Raw genomic sequence first — 18,188 nt, 5'->3', positions numbered from 1 at the left:
TCTTGTTTAAAGGTCATATTTGAGCAACTATTTTGTCAGCTTAATCTTATTAGCATATCTAAAAATACTCAGACATTTTCTGTAAAGGAGGGCTGGGGAAAGGTTATGAGTGGTAGATTATTCATCCACAGGCAAGTGTTGGCTTTGTGTATATAGCTACAGTACACCTGATTACAGGTGTGTTTCCTGTGCTTACATGTAATTGTACATCAGAGTTCCTTTTGCAAACAGTCAGCATTACTGGCAGGCAATTTAGGTTGCATCACCTGCAACCAGAGGTAATTATCTTAACACAGACAGCAGTACTTACAGCTTCAGCGTGAGGGTTATATTGCATGCAATTATTCTAAACAAAGCACCTCATTGAGGACTTGAGCTTTATTACGCTTTGTATCAAAGTACATTTAAGTATCGCATCACCTGAAACCAGAGGCAATCTGTGTTATATTGCAGTGCATGTCCAAACAAGTGAGCTTGTTGAGGCTTCCAGTCTTTATTGTAATTTGAATTCAAATATTTTTCAGTTAAAAACAAAACTGCAGATATTGGCAACAAGATAAATATGAGAACAATCATTTTTACACCTATTTAAAATAGTGTTTATGTACAGATCGAGTTTGAACTGCTGACATAATTTTGGGTGGATAAGAAGACAAGATTTTCTGCTGCTGAACTGTGTTTTCAGTTACATATCTAGATTACAGATATAAAGCTTTTCTAGTTTTAGGCATAAATGATTGTTTAGGTAGTTTGAACAACATGATGATGCCAGGACCAACCAGCAGGGAGGACACCCAAAGGCCCTGTATGTTAGCGTGCCATTATAAAACCAGGTGCAGATTTATGCCCCAGAACAAGCCTTGTGGGATTACATTATATTAAGTGTTAACTGTCACAAGTAAATGTATTCTAGTTTTTACTTGATCACATTCAAAACATCCAGTCACCACTTACAAATGTGCTCCAGGGGATTGTGTATGTCTGGGCTTCAATAATATAAAATAAAAGAATCACTTTCAACTTTACTTAAGAGCCAACTGCTGTATTAGTATCACTGGAAGGAAAACTGGCTCAAAGTGCCTGCATTCAGTGAGAATGCTGTTAAAGGACTGCTGTCCTCCACCCCCAGGAGCAAAGTTCAAGTTTCATGAATAAAGCACCACTTTTATTCTAGTTTATTTCGCTTCACTCAGTGTGCTTAGAAGATATCAAATATCATAGCCATTTCAATACAGAGCTGCATTATTGTACAAGACTAATTAGGACAAGCTATCGCAAGTGAATTAAGGGTCCGGTCAGGCAGCTTAAAAGACACATTAAAATTATGTGGACGCATATGACAGACCAAACCCTTTAATGCTAAAGGCCTAACCATACACTTCCATGATTTCTAGATACACCAGAAGCAGGTAGATTTTCACGGAGAATTCAAAGTGCCTCCTTTTTAAACAGGTTGCAGGAATTGAAAGGCCGCTTTTTTCATTATGATTACAAAAAAGAAAATACAAATTGTGAGCAGGGTAAGACTCCTCTCATGAGTTTAGGGCCCCGAGAGCAGAGCCCGTGCTGTGCATCAAAACATATTCGGGGGAGAAAAAAAAAAAAACAAAACAAAAAAAAAAACAACTCATGGCTGAACTAGAACAAGGCCAAAACAAAAAAAACAAACCCCCCAAAACAGCTTCTGCCACAACTCATGTCAAGATCTAGATGTTAGGGACCTTGAAATGAGACACCCTCTCTGTGGTCTAGATGCGGCACAGATCCACTGCTACCGGTAGTCTGAAGCTGAAGGATCCCCTCAGAAATAGTTTCACTTTAAACAGGTGGCATAAGGTAACAGGATTCTTTCAACAAAGAAGGTGCCATGTACTGTCATGTGTGCACATCACACTGCTAAAATTTACCTTAGCACAGCAAGAATATGTGAGATAAATCTAGGCACAAAGCCAGCATCCTGGAAACACATCAGTTTGTTCATTTTATCATAAATACCTTGGATCGCTTTGGTTGAAACAAATGCATTTGGCTTTTTGTTTTAAATATTTCTGACTGGTCTTGTGGGCAACAGAAACATTTGTTTATCTATATATTTGAGGGCACTTCTAACCTTAAGTTTCTATATTCACTTATATTCCTCTTCAATCCAGACTAGCAAACTACTTTAAGAAATCAGCAGACCACCCGCTGCAGGGAGGAAAGTCTCACAGTTCACTCTTATGTCAAGGCTGATGGCTGTAGCTGACAACATATGAGACAAATCAAAATACAGGGAAGGTAGGATTAATAATTTTATGTCTGTGGAATCCTCTGCCACTAAAGTAGCTTTGTGTGTGCGTCCGAGTGTCTCTATTTGCCATATGCATTTCAGTGTGTGTCCCTTTTCATCTGGGCTTCCTAATTTGTGTCCATGTGGTCATCGGCTGGCTCCGGGGCTCCTCCCAATGACGCCGAAGGTTGAGGTTTAGAGGGGCTTTCTTCGTCTATGCGCTGATAGAACAGCACGTAGGCGGCTTTAGTCTGTAATGGCACAACACGGGTAAGATTACATTACTAGAAGAGGAATACTTGACACCAAAGTCAACACACCAGCAAGTGTCAGTACTCATCATTCTTTCACTTGAAAGACTAAAGAAAACAAACACCCAGTGATCACCAGTACACAACACTGAAAACTCACCACTATCTGATCCTCTGTGGCAGATGAGACGCTGCTGTCATCAAAGTAATACCACTTTCCATCCACTTTATTCTTGCCATAAGCCGTGTCTGTTACACAGAGACGGTGTAAGGTTAACGCATGACTTTTCAGGAATTTTGTTCAGGAAGACATAAAAGTCTGATTACACTGCTTCACTATGACAAAAGATGGCATATCAAAGAAAAATAAACTGAGTGTGAGTGCACAATGAAAACAATGATGTACGAGGCTCTACGCCTTATTACATTTTAACCAAATGCAGCGTCCTTGGAGACAGAGTGACTTTCTGAGCACCGCATCTGCTGACACATACTGTCACATACTGTGTTCATGTTTAAAGGCTAAACAAACTGCGACCAGCAGTTGGCATCAAAGACTACATAGGGGAAATTTCATTGTATAAATTAAATGCTGACTTACAGTGACCCCCTCCCATTCCTCCATAGTGGTTTGACACAGCAATAAGGTCGTAGACGTAGGGGCCGGCCTTAGGGTCACACACAAACTCAGACATGTTGAGATCCCTGGCAGAGAAAATACCATCAGATGGTGAAACCCTACATGTACTGCACTGTTTAAGCCATCCTTACTAAGTGTGAGTCAGACTTTTGTTTTAAAATAAGGATTTCAGCAACACAATCTGCTCTGTGGTTTCCGTTGGATCAAGTTCCTCAACGGTGTTCTAAGATTGAAATGTAGCTGTTAGCTTAACTGTGAGGCAACTTCCCTTTTATAACACAATAGAACATTTGTGTCTCTCTAATGAGGGAGTGGGGAAAAAGTTAACAAATTAACCAGCGTTGGGAAATCTTATGCATTTGTCACCTAACATCTTAGTCATGTAACAAACTCCATTGTTCCTCAGTCACACACCCACAGCAGCAGGTTTCTGGAGCAACCTTGGGTGTCTAGCCCAAAGTTGCCATGTGGAGGAAAAAACAAAACAAAAACAAAACTGCAAAGCCCTCGATTAATGAACAACCTGGGCAAACAAATCAGTAACCGTCGGTATTTACAAAAATCCACACAACCGTAAAAGATAAGAGCAGAAAGTAGGTCTAAATGTTCTATTTGGGGTCATGCCAGTTTATAAGATAATAATCCACTTCTTGTAAGTTGAATGAGTGTTTCCTCATTCAGAGCTCTGGTTGGTTATTCTGTGAATTTCAAACTACAGCTCCCCCTAGAGTCAAAGCTATACCAAATACTACAGTGTTTTCCAGTTCCTTATTTTTAAATTTTCACTATTTTACATGAAACTACATTAATGGTTGTAATCATTTTTCATACACTTCCTTTAACTTTTAAGACAAATCTTTTTAAAACACACAGTTTTTCCATTTATATTACAAGAGGCCTCTCAATCAACGCTGTAACATCAGTCATGGTTTAATGATGTTAAGAGTTGTCATCTTGATTGACAATGCAAATTGAAATTTAGCTGACATGACTAAGGAAGGAACCATCTTTACAAAGAAGGTTCTGTAAAGAAGTATTATTTTCTACCTTCACTACATGGGTAGCTGCTATGTGGAAAACTAAATCATTGTTTAGCCCATTGCTCTCTTATCTATAAACAAATCACACTAAAAATAAACTGAGAATCATGTCCTTATTTAGTTTTTCAAGAAGTTCTATTTGTAAGTACTGAAGTCAAAAATGTGTGATACTGATCTTGACAACAGTATGCTGACAAAGAGAATTTTAGTTTTTTTTATTTCTCCTACCAAAAGGTACAATATTAAAAAGTTAATTTGTAAAAAGCATGTGACTGAGTATATAAAAGGCAGGAGGATTTTTTTGCATCTGTATTTGCTAATGCTACTGGACACAGCCAATAAAAGGAAAGAGGGAAAACTGAGTAAAATATCAAAGTCCCAAATGGTGAAAAGACCAACTGAGGATTCTGCCACGACAGTACATACCTGATGGGAAAGTCCACCACTGTGTCCAGCTTGTCCCTCCAGCATCGGTTGTATGAGAAACGCTTTAGATGAACCACCAGAATCCGAGGAAGTGACCATAAGTCAAACTTCTTTGTGGCCTGTTGGTGTTTCTTGCATGTTGGACAATACCTACAAGAACATATTCAGTTTAGATAAAATATAATGTGTGTAAACATTTAAGAGTAAGTTATGCTGAAGGGTCCTCACCATGGGTCATGCTCTCCCAGTGTTTCCATTGTTGTAAAGAGCTCGATGCATTCCCTTAGAGCCACAGTGGTTTTCTTTTTTTGGGGCTGCAGCATGCTCTCATGCTTCTCATAAGCCTAAGCATAATATTTACACAAATATAAACAAAGTGTATGAGCACTGTGTCACAGAACTGTGTGACGAATATCAACTGACCTCTGCTTCTGGTTCATCATAGTAGAGTTTCTTCGACTCTGTGTCCCAGTCGATGGCCACTGTGGAATGTGCTGCAGAGGAGAGAACGTGGAAGAAGCTGTGTTATCGTAAAGTGGCCTGAAAAAAGGAAACTTTCCATGCAATTGAAGTTTAAAGATGTACACTGACGATTAAGTTTGAGGACATTTCCATCACAAGGCAGCGGGCTAATGTTGGCCGTTCCGTAAGAGTTGACTATGCTGAATGTAAAGAGCTTGGTCGTGTCTCCTTTGGACCCATTTTGTAAGTCAGAGGCCTCCTCCTCCTCTTCAGATTGGCCATTTTCTGGCTCTGGACTCACTTGGTGGTCCATGGCCTCCTCTTCACCTAAACAGTGACATAAACCACATCTAATTATTCTTGTTGCAATGCTTTTTGAGTGCTCCTTGATGACGACTCCTCAGCTGGATATGAGTAGTTGATGTCAGCTTCGTACCATCATACAACCCATTCGTTTCATTGCAGGTCCCTGAGTGGTTGCTGCCATTGCTGGAGCTGGCGCTGCAGGAGGCCCCATCTGATAAGGGACTGCCACAGCCACCCAGGCTGGCATTGAGACTAGAAGATGTAGAACATTCAGGGGCCTGACTGCAGCTGGATAAGGTGGCTGAGGCTGACGCCCTGCTTTCAGTAGAAGGGCTCTGGGAGTGTTTTACATAGCGTCTGCAACACACAACAAGGAATACGAGTTAACATGGTTAACCAATTCTGGAAAGAATTCAGGGTGTGCATGTTCTGCTCCCTTTCCATTAAACTTCTTCATGCCAGATGTACTGTATGCACACTGCTACTACACCATAATATAGCTGAATTTCTTTTTACCAATACAGTAGGTTCTTACCCAATCCTCTCTAGGATCTTATCATAAAGAACGTCTGCTATGAGGTTATGTCTGGGCACGGTGATAAGTAAAGGCTGGCCAAACAGCATGGTGCTTGTGGAGCTTCCAGCATGCTTTGAGTGGCGCTCCCTGAAATAAACAGGCAGGCTCATCCTTTCACTGTTCTCCTCCTGTACCTCATACCTGCAGAGAGCGTTGACACAAAAAAGGAAACACGTCTTACACTCACATTGTACAACCACAGTGAGTGAGTTCTCAGATCATCACCAGGTCAATAACACAAACTTACACAAAGATGTCATCCTTTTCCATGATTTGGTTGAGGCCATCATCCCGTCTATAAAGTTTATGGAATCTGTGATTGTAAACATCTGCCACCACCATCTACAAAGATAAAGGAGGCAAATTTAGAACAAACTATAAACTGTTTCCCAAGAGTAAGAAAAACAAACATGTGAGCATCATAAATTAGACAAAACTCGTGATGTAAAAGAATAAGATTCTAACATTTTCTGGAGAGATTCCACAGAGTTTGGACAAGGCGCTGCACAGGTCTGTTATAGTACCCAGTTTGGGGACCACCACCCGATACTGCAAGACAAAGAAAACAACATATGATGTTCTCAGTGACTATGCTGCTATTTTAAAGAGATATAGAAATATATCTTAGACATATCAACTATCAATTTTTTTTTTAAATCTCCAAATCGTAGATACTTATCAGTTTGACTGTGGATTTAGGTCTGGAGCAGCGAGTGAAGGTTAATGCCAACTCACCTGTGTGGGTCTTGACTGAGGGTCTGATCGCACCAGGAAAACTTCCATGGTACGGTCCTTCTTCAAGGGCAGAGGCAATGTGAGGTAGCAAAATGGGTCAAAGGTAACAGATACCTTGGAGCACTCTGGGCATACCAAGGTGGATTTGAAGAGGCCATGGAAAATATCAACTATAATAGAGTCATTGCGCAAACGGTGGTTTGTCCAGGCTTCCTTGGCAACAATCTGTAGTTCACCAAGCAGTGGAGAAAAGGAAGAAGACCTCCATTAGATGGCATTTTAAAACTATCAATTCAACGATGATATTGCTTTCTTGTTACTATACAGAAAAACTATTTCATGTCTAGCTGTCAGTATAAAGCAGACTGGCAGTCATTCTGTTTCAAATTTAAAGGTTCTGTAAAGGTTGATATTTCGGCACCATCATGAGAGAATCAGACAGACTTTTACTCTTTAGAGACAAAACAACACGATATCTACATCTGTACTATACCTCATCTGGACGGCCCTCTGCATCCCTTAGGGCCAAGTAAGGCTTCTTCTTGACCCTATTCAGATCTTCATGGAGCCCGTCAAGAAGGAAGGCCAACAGCTCCTGAGAGTCTTGCTGCTGATAGCCCGAAAACTGGGGGGCAAAGCGTCCGACCTGGGTCTGACAATCAAAGGATGATTATTATTACCTTCATAGGCCTCGATGAGTTTGCCTGAATGTATTCAGTCGGTATACACCGACTTCAGTTCAAGCTATTTGACACAACTTACTTTGAAGGTACGTGGGGCCACATAACTGCTGCGGCTGAGCCACATTTGTTTTACTAGATCTGCATAGGCCTCAGCTATCTCCCCCCTCATTCCCAGAGGATTCTCTCTGTTTATCTCTGCCTCATACTGGTCAGTGAGGAAGTACTCTGTGAGTGGAGATGCATTGCTCAGGCACTGAGGGAACAGGAACCAAAAAAAGAAAAGACACGAAAAAGGATTATGTGCACAGAAATATTAAAGCTCACTTCCACTAAGCGGAAGCTGCAAATGCTTGTTGTTTTTTTTACCTGAAGGGCAGAGTTCATGAAGCACGTATTTCCCAAATTACTGAGCCCACATAAGCCAGGCTGCGATTGTGACTCCCTGTAATTGTAGGAGTTGTATGAATTGTAGCCCCCATATCTGTTGGCAGAAAGGATGTGATAGTTTGTCTGTAGTATTGTATTCAGGATACAGCTGTTAACACATGGTAATCAAGTAAGCTAGGTGCATATAAAATCCCAGTTGTCCTACAAATAAGCCTATAAACTACGTGCTCTTTATTATTCAGCATACTAGTACACTAAAGCATGCATGCAATCTACATTTTTTTTTAAACTTAAATATGGTCAGACAATAGACAACGGGAATCTTTAGATCTTTAATCACTCTCTCAATGTAACAAAAACTAATATTTTCTCATTTACTATCTACATATTTCTGCAAATTTCATTAAAGCAGCAGACTACATAAAGAGCAAATGCATGCAGCTGATTATACCGACACAACATATGCAGTTGCAAACTACTGAAATTTGGTGTGAATATATTTTGTGCTTTATTCTGGGTGACATCAAGGAGCTAAAACAAATAAATACAAATTTAATTAAAAAACTGAGATGTTAAAAGGATAAGATAAAGACTAATGGCATTACAGACAAAGTAAAACATCCCACTCCTAGTTTTGCAGCCTGTCAAGAATTTTTGTTTGTCTTACAAACTACAGAGTGGTCTGTGGGAACACAATGTGATATAATGATTTGTAAGAATTTTAACAAGTTGGAAGATGTCGTCACATTTCCTTGAAATATCTTTGAAAACTCCACTTGTTGAAAACTTAGATTGGATATTGGAAAGTTGTTTTTCCCCTCTTTTTAAAATTAAGTGACAAGCTGTGTGTAAACAGTGAAAAGAAATATCACTCCTATGCCTTACAAGCTTTGCCAGTATTTATCCATGAGAGGTAAAGTTTCAATAAACAACAAAAGAGAGGGGAGAAAAAGTAGATCAGAAAAGGTGCCTTGCCTGTTGCTGGATGAGGTGCTGTTGTTCAGCGTGTATCCAGGGCTGCAGTTGCTGTCTCCATTGGTTACTGTTGGGGATGCGTTTGAGGAGAGTTTTGGAGAGGTAGTGAAATTCCTGGATGGGGTTGTACTTGATCTAGTAAGAAAGAATGAAATCGTGTTTCAGAAAAGCACATTCTTAAATATGTAAACAAACATGCCTGCGTGACTGGAGAGGAGAAGAAGAAGAAGAAGTTAAAAAAAAAAAAGCTTACTTGGGATGTGAAGCTTGTCTGGGCCACGTACCATCCTCATTTTTGCGCTCAATCACAAGCACCTGGGAAAATATTCGACATGAAAGCTAGGTTGGCACACCTGAATTTCATGCATGACTTTACACATCTCAGGCTTGAGTTTAATGCTACACATATGCCATATGCCACCAAAACTACATTAGCCATAGTTAGGTTTATGACCTGCACTTTTGTGACTAACTAATGTTTCTTTATTCTAATACATTGTATTTTTCTTCTAACTTGAAAGCTGCTATGACTGATCTGGAATTCAGTGGCCGCTGTTATAAAAAAAAAAAAAGAATTGAATTAATGCCTTCATCTTCTCTAACCTTGATTGTGAATATAACACACAAGTTTATTATTGAGCTGTAGTCAAACAATAATCTCAGTCTTATTTGAATAGCACTACCTGTCCCTGGAAAAGACCAGCATCCTGTACGGTGCTGTCTGGCTTGTTCAGCTGCTCGTACGTATTGCTCATGTATTTGTTCCAGAGCCTGGTCTCTTCCTCTGATGGGATATTGAACAGTGTTCTCATCTCCTTCTCTATAGTGTCTAAAAATGAGAAAAGTTTGATAAATAAGCATGAAGAGTCAAATAGTTTTATTCAGCAAACACCAACGTATAAATTACACATGTGGATGCTCACCTATAGTATCAGCTTTACTGAAATGACGTGTAACAACATTGTCCATATTGTCATTCTCACACAAGTTCAGCTCCAGCAAATAGACCTCCACTTTACAGTGCTTGACAAACATGCCATGTTCAACGACCTAGAGAAGAAAAGAGACATTTGGAAGCCCAGTCCACGCACTCTGGTACAGGGCTAAAATTAAGAATATCTTTAACAGCCTTACCTTCCTGACGATAGGTCTCTGGCCCTCAAGGCAGCCGTACCAGCTCACTAGCTTATTCCATGCCTCAGTAGGTACTAGGACATAATCAAGCTCATCTATAAGGTGCTCTTTCAGGGCTTGAGTCTCATGGTCTTTAAGGAGAAAAAGGGAAAAAAAAAACAAAAAAAAACAACACACATAAGTATAAGCTAAAGAACTAAATGTTTTGTTTTTTTATTTCTGTGTGGAACTTATATTGTTCAAGCAAAATCAACAGCAGTCCATTAGGGGATTCTTTTTAAAATGACAATTTTACCTGAGAACAGGCCAGAGTTATCAATTGGTCCTGGATAGAGGCTTCGTTCTCCAACATTGTACATATCCCAGCTGTCAAACCCCACATACTTCTTCCACTGTTTGAACCACCGACTGTCTATTAGATACCTAAAACAAATTGATCAGTCACAGTTAAAGAAAAACATATCACTCGTTGGAAGATCCTCTTTTCCCCTTAAAAGCTTTAACATTTATATCTCGTAATGGATTTCTTCCCCCAGCATAAAAAAGGGTCAAGAGATTCTAAAAGGTATGGTATAAAAGGGCACACAGCCCTACACTTTCCCAGAAGATTATGCAATACCAAACTGCCTTGGCATTTATAGTAACTGCAAGCTAGTTTGACTTAATCTCATCTAAAGAATCTCCTTTGGTTAATAAACTTGTATCCACACTGCAACACGCATTCAAATGCTAATTCAAAAAGATGGACTATGGCTCTTTCGTGTCAACACTGTAAAATTAACGGGCTTCAAAGTGTCAAACAAACAATTGCATGATCTTATCCCGAGATTAGTTTTGCCAAGCTATGCCTGACAGTGTTTAAGGCTCCTGGAAATGAATACCAAAGGACAGTAGTTCAATTTTAACAATACCATAAATGGAAGGGCCGAGTCATTTAAATAACTCCAGAAAAACAGGTTAGCTTTGCAGCTAGTGGCTGCAAGAATGAACGTGACCTGGTCGTTTGGCACCCACTTCTATTAACAAATGAGATTAACGGGCACGCTTGCCCATCTCACATGTCTGTGGTGTTGTGTTTACTGGCTGAGGTGAAGCCTCTTTAGTACACCGGCTGCAGTATGCCCAGGCCTGAGCAGTGTTAATGGTCTGAAACTATGTTAGCTAACACAGTTGGCTTGCCGGTAAGGGGAACGTCACACGGTTTAACCGGTATGTCATGACAAGCAGGTAACTACTTCTCACATTAATTCTGTCAGCGGGCCCATTTCCTCATCATCATCCCGCAACTGACAACGAGACTGTTTCACTGGAAAAAGAAACTACAATCTGAATCCAGGGCCTTAGCTATTCTGACAGCCCACTAGCTACCACGACTGCTAACGCCGCTCAACTCATCACAAAACAGGCACTAATTAACGTGCAAATGAGTCACTTGGCAGCTGGGTTGCTTGTGTGCGTCAAGGATAATATCTGTTAATACAGGCATTAGTACTAATAGAGAAATTCAAATGTCGGGCTGACTAGCAGCAAGCGTGCTAGCCTGCCAAACTATCATTAGCACAGCAGCTATCGAGTTCAAGCTTACAAGCATTGCTGTCATTAGCTTGCTAGCTTAGCATGCTAACACTTCCTGTTTATCGGCTAATGATAGCTAAAGACCCAAGTATTGGTGGCCGCTAGCTTACCATTCGTCACCCTTTCTCAGAGACGTTTTCAAAAGAGACCCAATAGTCTGTTTTTGACTTTCGGTTGAAGGAGTCGGTATTTGTGCAGCTACCGGCTCCGAGTCGGAGTCCGCTGCGTTACCCGACTCGGGTCCGCCTCCCTCGGCCATCATGCAGCCTGTGTGCCGGTAACGTGAACGCACTGAAACACACGCACTGGGACGGGCTTCATTTGCCTCATTCTTCCTCTACGGGTGGTGCATAGCCGCGGAGAGCTGCTATTGCACTCCAGCGTTCAGTCACTAACACTACTAAACCGGTAAGTTACGGGACATTCAAATGCCAACTGACTGACAGCGAGTTTCCCATAAAAATGATCTTACAATTCTGTGCTTCAACTCTGTGTTCGCTAACCTGATGATAACTTTCACTTACATGATAGGTTTTTAGAGCTCGTTATCCTCCAGGCAGTTAGATAAAGCGAAGACTGTAAATTTTAACGGGGACCGAATGCAAATGTTTTGTGTAACAATGAGCTATTATTACTGACGAGGACAAAATTATTATCCTCGCTATGATTTAAAAGTTTTTGTCAACATTTGTCCAAGTGTTTTTTTTAATATAGCAAGGGGTTTACAACATAGCATTTGCAAACATAATATTGCTCTTTAGAAAGCATAAATAATTTCAGAAAAAAGGATGATTACCAGGGTCAGTATTATTACCCCCCCCCGAAAAACTGGTCTTTTCATTGACCCACAGCACAAACCGTTGTTGTGCAATGACGGGTTTTAACTTTGTAATGCTCAAAGCTTGCAAAATCAGGTCAAAACTGAGGACTGTCTTTCAGTTTACACATAGTATTAAAACCCTTAGCAAAGATTTGAGCTGTCACCAGAGAAAGCATTATACCAAAAGCAAAATTAATCAATTTAGATTTCTGTCAAGAAATTCAAAGAGTGCCACACAGTACAGAACAAGCCTGGCATATGAAGGTATGTATCTTGCGAAATGTGAGAGCTTGTACTGGCAGAGATAGGAAGCAAAAGATTTCAGACACTGTGGAAAGAAATCAAGTGAGAGATGTGTCTAAAGAACAACTGCCAAGACATTACTCAATGACTGAGCCAAGTCAGAAATGATAGTCTCAAAGAAGACAATCACTAGAACCCTGCACAGGAATGGACTGCGAGGTTGCAGACCAAGAAAAACTCCACTTATGCAGGAATGACACCTTTAGGCTAGACTGAAGTATACTAAAGACAACTTGGAGAAAGACTCTGTATACTGGAAGTGTATCCTTTAGTCAGATGAAACAAAGCTAGAGCTCTGTGCTCATGGCTCATAGAAATGCTGCTTGTGTTTGAAGAAGTAAGAGGCGTACAACCCAAAGAACACCATCTCCACCATGTAACACAGTGGTAGGAGTATTGTGCTGTGGGGATCAGTTCATCTGAAATGTGGAATCTTCTCAAGGTGTAAGGAATTGTGAAAAAAGAAGGATTTGTGAAGACAATGACACAATTATAAGTCTCTGCTTGTGAAGAACAAAGCATTTTAGGTCCTCACATAGGGGAGAAAAGCGCTATATAAGAACTAGTCCATTTATTGTGTAGTATTTGAGATATTCATGTTCAAACATTGCTTTAGATTTCAAATTGTGGAAAAAAACATTGGAAGAGGGTCAATGGATGATTTTCTTTTTTGAGAAAAGTACATCTTGAAATGTATTTTATATATGAAGTTAATATTTCATAGCCACCATTATATACCCAGTCTTTGTACCATGCAATCAAAAATGGTCAAGCAGAAGGCTCATGGTGATGAGATCAAATGACTCCATTCATAGACACTGCACTTTTTTCCCTAAGGGACATGGTCATGAATGTAGCCTTTTCACAGCTCTAATCGCTTGTCTTTTCTATAGATCGAAATCCAGATTTCACTTTGGTCACAGTTCTTACTGCGACACTGCCCAGTTGAGCAGGCTTTGTGACTGAAGCCTCTTTCAAGTCACTTTTTCTTCTTTTGTGCCATTTTGACTACATCCATCCTGCCTTATATCAACAGTTCAGGCTGGTGTTGATGGTGTAGGGAATATTTCCTTGGCACACTTCGGACCCCTTTGTTTTCCACAGAGCATAATTGGATGCTTACGTTACATTTTACACCTGTGTTCAAGCATGATCATCCTTCATGTTCCTCAATTCATTTGTTCACTTGCCTGCATTTCTTTATGCAATGTAAACATGACTGACAGGCTGTTAAAACAAGATTGCAGTATAATTAAAAGACGACAACTTACTTTTGAGTGACATTTTGTCCATTTAAAAAAAATTCAACTTACTACTAATCATCCTAACCCAGGTAAATGAAGCAGACACTGTATTGTGGAAAACTGACAACAAAAGAGTAACGTTAATGTCCACGGTATCTATTCAAATCTTTTACTGAGGATGAATGTGCCATGTGTATTATTTGAATATTCAGCTGTAGTGCTTTTTCTTCCCTTACACTGAACGCTATTATTCAAAGAAACAAAAAAGAAAAAACCCAGCACAAAACAAAAACATCTATTTCTTCATATTTGAAAAGTGTTAGTGTACATGGAAAACAAATACAACTATTTTGAATCAAAACAGACTTTATACTGTACAAAACACAAGGGAGTTAATTACAAAATAAACCGTCTACATACTTCAAAAACAATATCTCGATGACAAAACTCAACATTTCCCCTGCCACAAAACAAACAAACCTAACCTGTTCTGGACCTGCTTCTATCTGCAATCTAAAATATGAGCAATGATGGATGGTTAAAGCATTATTAAATATAGATCATTTTGACCTGTAAAACTGTTTTATGTACTATTTTGTTTTTAAATGACACATAGAAAATGAAGACAGCTAATCTAGCTGTGCACGACATTAGGAAAAAGAAGCACTAGGCAGTTCAGATTCTATTACTTAATGGCATTATGATTGCATTCAGTTTCAAGCCAACAAGAACACATTAAAAAAAAAAACCAAAAAAAAATCATCACGTAATTTCTCTAGAACAGCCCTTTCTTTGAAATAACAAAGCAGGGCTCCCTATTATGCATGAGGCAGCAGTAGAACCAGTGTATTTGTGTTCATTTCAGTTCATTTAAGGACAGGAATGGAAGGTAGATACAAGTGAAAAGACCACTACAACAAATTACACGATGTAAACTTTGCATATGAAGGGATTTGTCCCAGTTTTGTGGTTTCAGATAAAAAAAACAAAAAACAAAACCCCAAAACAAATCCCTGAAATAATCAAATTTCAAATTGGATTCTCCAAAAAGGAAGTGATTAGGCCTTCAGAAGATTCCGCTTGGCAGCTCCTTGCTGAACATGCCATCAAAGTCCAACTCCCGGCTCATCAGATCATCCTCTACATTCTCAAGCGCCCACTGATGGTCAGTCAGTTCCAGTGCCTCCCACTCAGCCTAAAAATCAAAAACAAACAGCACATGAAATTCCCAAGGCCCCATGCCACCAACCCCAACCCCTCTGTAGTTAATTCAACTAATTATAGACATAAATACTTTGAAAGCTTTATTTGTATCTGCAGGCATGGCCATGGCAGCACCGCTCATCTGCTCCTGCATGATCCTCGACTGGTCTGCGCCTGCGGGCATTCAGTCACAAAGCAAACACAATCAGTATGTGGGCATTTTCACTAAAGTCACATGATGTAATCTAATTATCCGTTTTAACATTTAAACCAATTTCAACTTTGTGAAAGACTCCACTTACCGTTATCTTGGCCTAGGATTAAAGAGTACATGCTTCGAAGTCCAAACACATTCAGGAAATACCAGGATGCTGAGCTCACCCTGTATAATACACACGCGCAAACAAATCACAATGTCATCACACACTAGCTTAAGCATTTTCATATCAATAAATAATCAGTGGTGCAGTATGAGTCCAAGTATCTTGCTTTATTACCAAGAAGCATCCAATGAGAGCAACTCTATTCCTTGTTGCAGCATGGGCTTAAAGCGCAGCGTGAGAGGGAAGGGAACCTTAGCTGTGCGAAGGAAGCACAAGCAGAACATCGGCATGTAATTTCCATTTAAATGATATCTTGACAAAGGCAAACTTGCTTTTGTGTGGGTCAGGGAGATAAATTACTTGTTACAAATCCTGAAAAAGTCCAGTTGATCCAGCCACCGATGAGGATCATGGGAAGCACGTTGGTTACGTTGCCCTTCATCATATCTGTCAGCATGCTCGGATCTGTGAACATTTTATGGGTAAAGAAAAAACTTTAAACGCCAGAAAACTGAAAAGATATTAATAAATACTTTTTGCACATTGGTAGGAGATCCAGCTTCACTCTTGATGTAGAGACAGGTGTCAAGGTGTTAAGTTGCTGGTTGGCCAACCTGCAGTATGTATGCTGGTACCATGTACTCTAGAACTAAGGCTGATGTAGACTTCTGTGGGGAACCTTTGTAGAGTCTATGACGTCACCTACGTAAGTTGCAGACATTTATCCTTGTGTGTGGTTATGTGTTAACTACAGTGTGGTCATGTCCTGGTGTTTTACATGCAGTCCCAAGTAGGGATGGGTACCGGTATCTGGCGCCTTGATGGCACCGGTTCTGACATAAACGGTAGTAACCAGACCGAAAAGCAGCGCACATTTCGGTGCTTTATTTCGGTGCTTTTTTCCTGAGCTGTGATACATTTTAGATTCTAGCCAATCATTTTACGTTTCCGAGGATAGTAGGCGGGGCCAGGTACGTACATTCTTTTAGAGCAGAGCTACAGATTAAAAATGACCAAGGCGAAGTGTTCAAAAGTCTGGCTGTACTTCACAGCAAAATATGAAAACTCAGCAGCCTGCAACAAGTGCTTTAAGCTGATACTGTGATACTGTCAAAGGAGGTAACACCTCAAATCCGATGAAACACCTGGCAACGCATAGCGGGTTTTTTTAAAAGCCAAGAAATGCGCCGTATTTGATAGCTTGCTGCGAGACCTCACACCGAGCGCATCTACTGCGGGTGGGTTGCCTGTTATCGGACCCGGAGTTAGCAACATCCCCCAAAAACATGAAGAGGAGAGTCCTGGCCCCTAGCCCTGCCAGTGTAGCAGAAATGATGAGGATGATGATGCAGCAGCCGTTCTTCTCTGCGTGAGTAGCTTAATGTTGTTCGTGTGTAATTTATGTTGAGTAGGCTAACCACGTTATTACATTAATGCATGTAAGGTGAACTAGCAAACATCATCATAGCTACATGCGGCTGTCTTCTTGTTTGATGGCAGATACTCCCTTCACCCTGGCCAAAAAGGCTAAAATGACCAAAGAAAAAGTGGAAAACAGTTAAACATAAGAGGTTTTTGGACCAGTTTTGTGTTCTCCATTTTTGTGTTCTCGGTTTAAGCACCGGCATCGTTTCAAAAGTACGGGTTTGGCACCGGTATCGGATAAAACCTAAACGATACCCATCCCTAGTCCCAAGTCAACAGAAAAAAAGAAAATGCTTTCTGGTAACCAGGTTTTAGTTTTTCCCTGAGCCAAACCTATTTGTCCCTCTAGTCTTTCCACTTCTTTGTACATTTCCCCCATATCAATCCTGATAGTTTCAGCACTCTCCCCCTCCAGGAATTTGCTGACATGTGGGAGTCTTTATACTGATGCTATTATACTGGTAACTTCTCTTTATAATTAGATGATGATTGTTATTGCCTCACTGTTAAATTCAAAAAATATGCAGTGGAAAAAGTTAATGTACAGGAGGAATCGACGGTGCAGAACGAGCCAAGCATAATAGTTGTGGGCTGTGTGGATGTGTTGTGTAGTTACAGTTCCAGGGAAGTGCATTTTAAGTTGTGCTGTAGGGTTTCAGAGGGGTTTGCATAAATCCCCAGTCAGTCTGCTGAAGAGTCCTGCTCTAGGCTGTGCTTTGTTTTTCATGCAGATTGGTTTAACACTATGAGACAACACTTTGCATGGTCACATTTCAGCCATCTGAAAACAGACTTTTTGGGGGTTTACATTTTACATTTATCTCAATAACAATAAAATTTTATTTGACTTTTTAACTATGCACCTGAGCCGAGAATCTTCTGAGACCTCTCCACTTGGCCGAGAAAAAATGTTAGTACTGTCTCCCAGTTTAATAGTGACTTAGTAAAACTCTCACAGGGCCTGATTAAAAAGGGTCTAAAAAATGTTTTTTCAGTGAGGACATTCAGTTGACCCTCTTGCTATTTGTGTGATCATCCCGCTGATGAAGGCTGCACAGAATTGAGTCATCACCACTGCATTGTTGCATTTTCCATATCTTTGTATTGATCACATCTAAAAACGATGGCATTATTGAACTAGATTAGAGATTTGAGCTACTTCTAAAGAGATCAACCACAAATGTGCAGGATCTGACCCGCAGCGTTTCATTAGGTCAACATTTTCATTCATACTTCTCCTTCCTCTTTGTTGTGTTCTTTCAGTACTGGATGACACACAAAAACACACCAATGAGCTCTGCGGTTATGTAATCACTGATAATATGTTACCATAACTGCATTAGATTACAAGACAAGTAGTAATGCTCTGTGCAGCCACATCATCTGATGTTATGAATCAATCAACACACT

The 18,188-nt window shown here is 40.1% G+C and overlaps 3 protein-coding genes across 4 annotated transcripts in view; 1 reads left to right on the top strand and 2 right to left on the bottom strand.

Moving 5' to 3' along the window:
- Window positions 1–477: 477 nt before the first annotated feature.
- On the bottom strand, window positions 478–11,730 carry usp4 (ubiquitin specific peptidase 4 (proto-oncogene)). The gene is made up of 22 exons (XM_005741375.2): window positions 11,571–11,730; window positions 10,181–10,308; window positions 9,886–10,016; window positions 9,675–9,801; window positions 9,435–9,580; window positions 9,005–9,066; window positions 8,752–8,886; window positions 7,756–7,870; window positions 7,469–7,642; window positions 7,200–7,358; window positions 6,707–6,931; window positions 6,437–6,520; window positions 6,219–6,313; window positions 5,930–6,112; window positions 5,525–5,751; window positions 5,218–5,415; window positions 5,050–5,120; window positions 4,855–4,970; window positions 4,627–4,776; window positions 3,122–3,225; window positions 2,681–2,769; window positions 478–2,520 (listed from the first exon to the last, which is right to left on the bottom strand). Exons 1-22 carry the CDS (start codon window positions 11,720–11,722, stop codon window positions 2,398–2,400), a joined length of 2,994 nt encoding a protein of 997 aa, XP_005741432.1. The 5' UTR covers window positions 11,723–11,730; the 3' UTR covers window positions 478–2,397.
- LOC102206971 (RNA-binding protein 5-like) overlaps window positions 11,073–18,188 on the top strand; it is an 18,513-nt gene continuing 11,397 nt past the window's right edge. The window contains exon 1 of one of the 2 annotated variants that reach the window (XM_013912964.1): window positions 11,073–11,094. The gene's annotated coding sequence lies outside the window, so the exon portion shown is untranslated. Of the gene's footprint in view, window positions 11,095–11,805; window positions 11,869–18,188 lie in introns of those variants that run through there. The other variant, XM_005741377.1, reaches the window with a different exon arrangement.
- Window positions 14,176–18,188, bottom strand: part of emc3 (ER membrane protein complex subunit 3) — a 5,417-nt gene continuing 1,404 nt past the window's right edge. Inside the window, exons 5-9 of the mRNA XM_005741376.1 lie at window positions 15,714–15,818; window positions 15,528–15,609; window positions 15,333–15,412; window positions 15,122–15,204; window positions 14,176–15,022 (exon numbers count right to left, since the gene is read on the bottom strand). Of these exons, the coding sequence (XP_005741433.1) occupies window positions 14,894–15,022; window positions 15,122–15,204; window positions 15,333–15,412; window positions 15,528–15,609; window positions 15,714–15,818 (479 nt within the window). The 3' untranslated portion in view covers window positions 14,176–14,893. The remainder of the gene's footprint in view (window positions 15,023–15,121; window positions 15,205–15,332; window positions 15,413–15,527; window positions 15,610–15,713; window positions 15,819–18,188) is intronic.

The sequence above is a fragment of the Pundamilia nyererei genome, unplaced genomic scaffold (genome assembly GCF_000239375.1).
Source record: "Pundamilia nyererei isolate P.nyererei 1_Seehausen unplaced genomic scaffold, PunNye1.0 scaffold00110, whole genome shotgun sequence".
Taxonomy (NCBI): domain Eukaryota; kingdom Metazoa; phylum Chordata; class Actinopteri; order Cichliformes; family Cichlidae; genus Pundamilia; species Pundamilia nyererei.
Note: the sequence above shows the minus strand (reverse complement) of the source record. Positions and strands in the feature narration are given on the sequence as shown.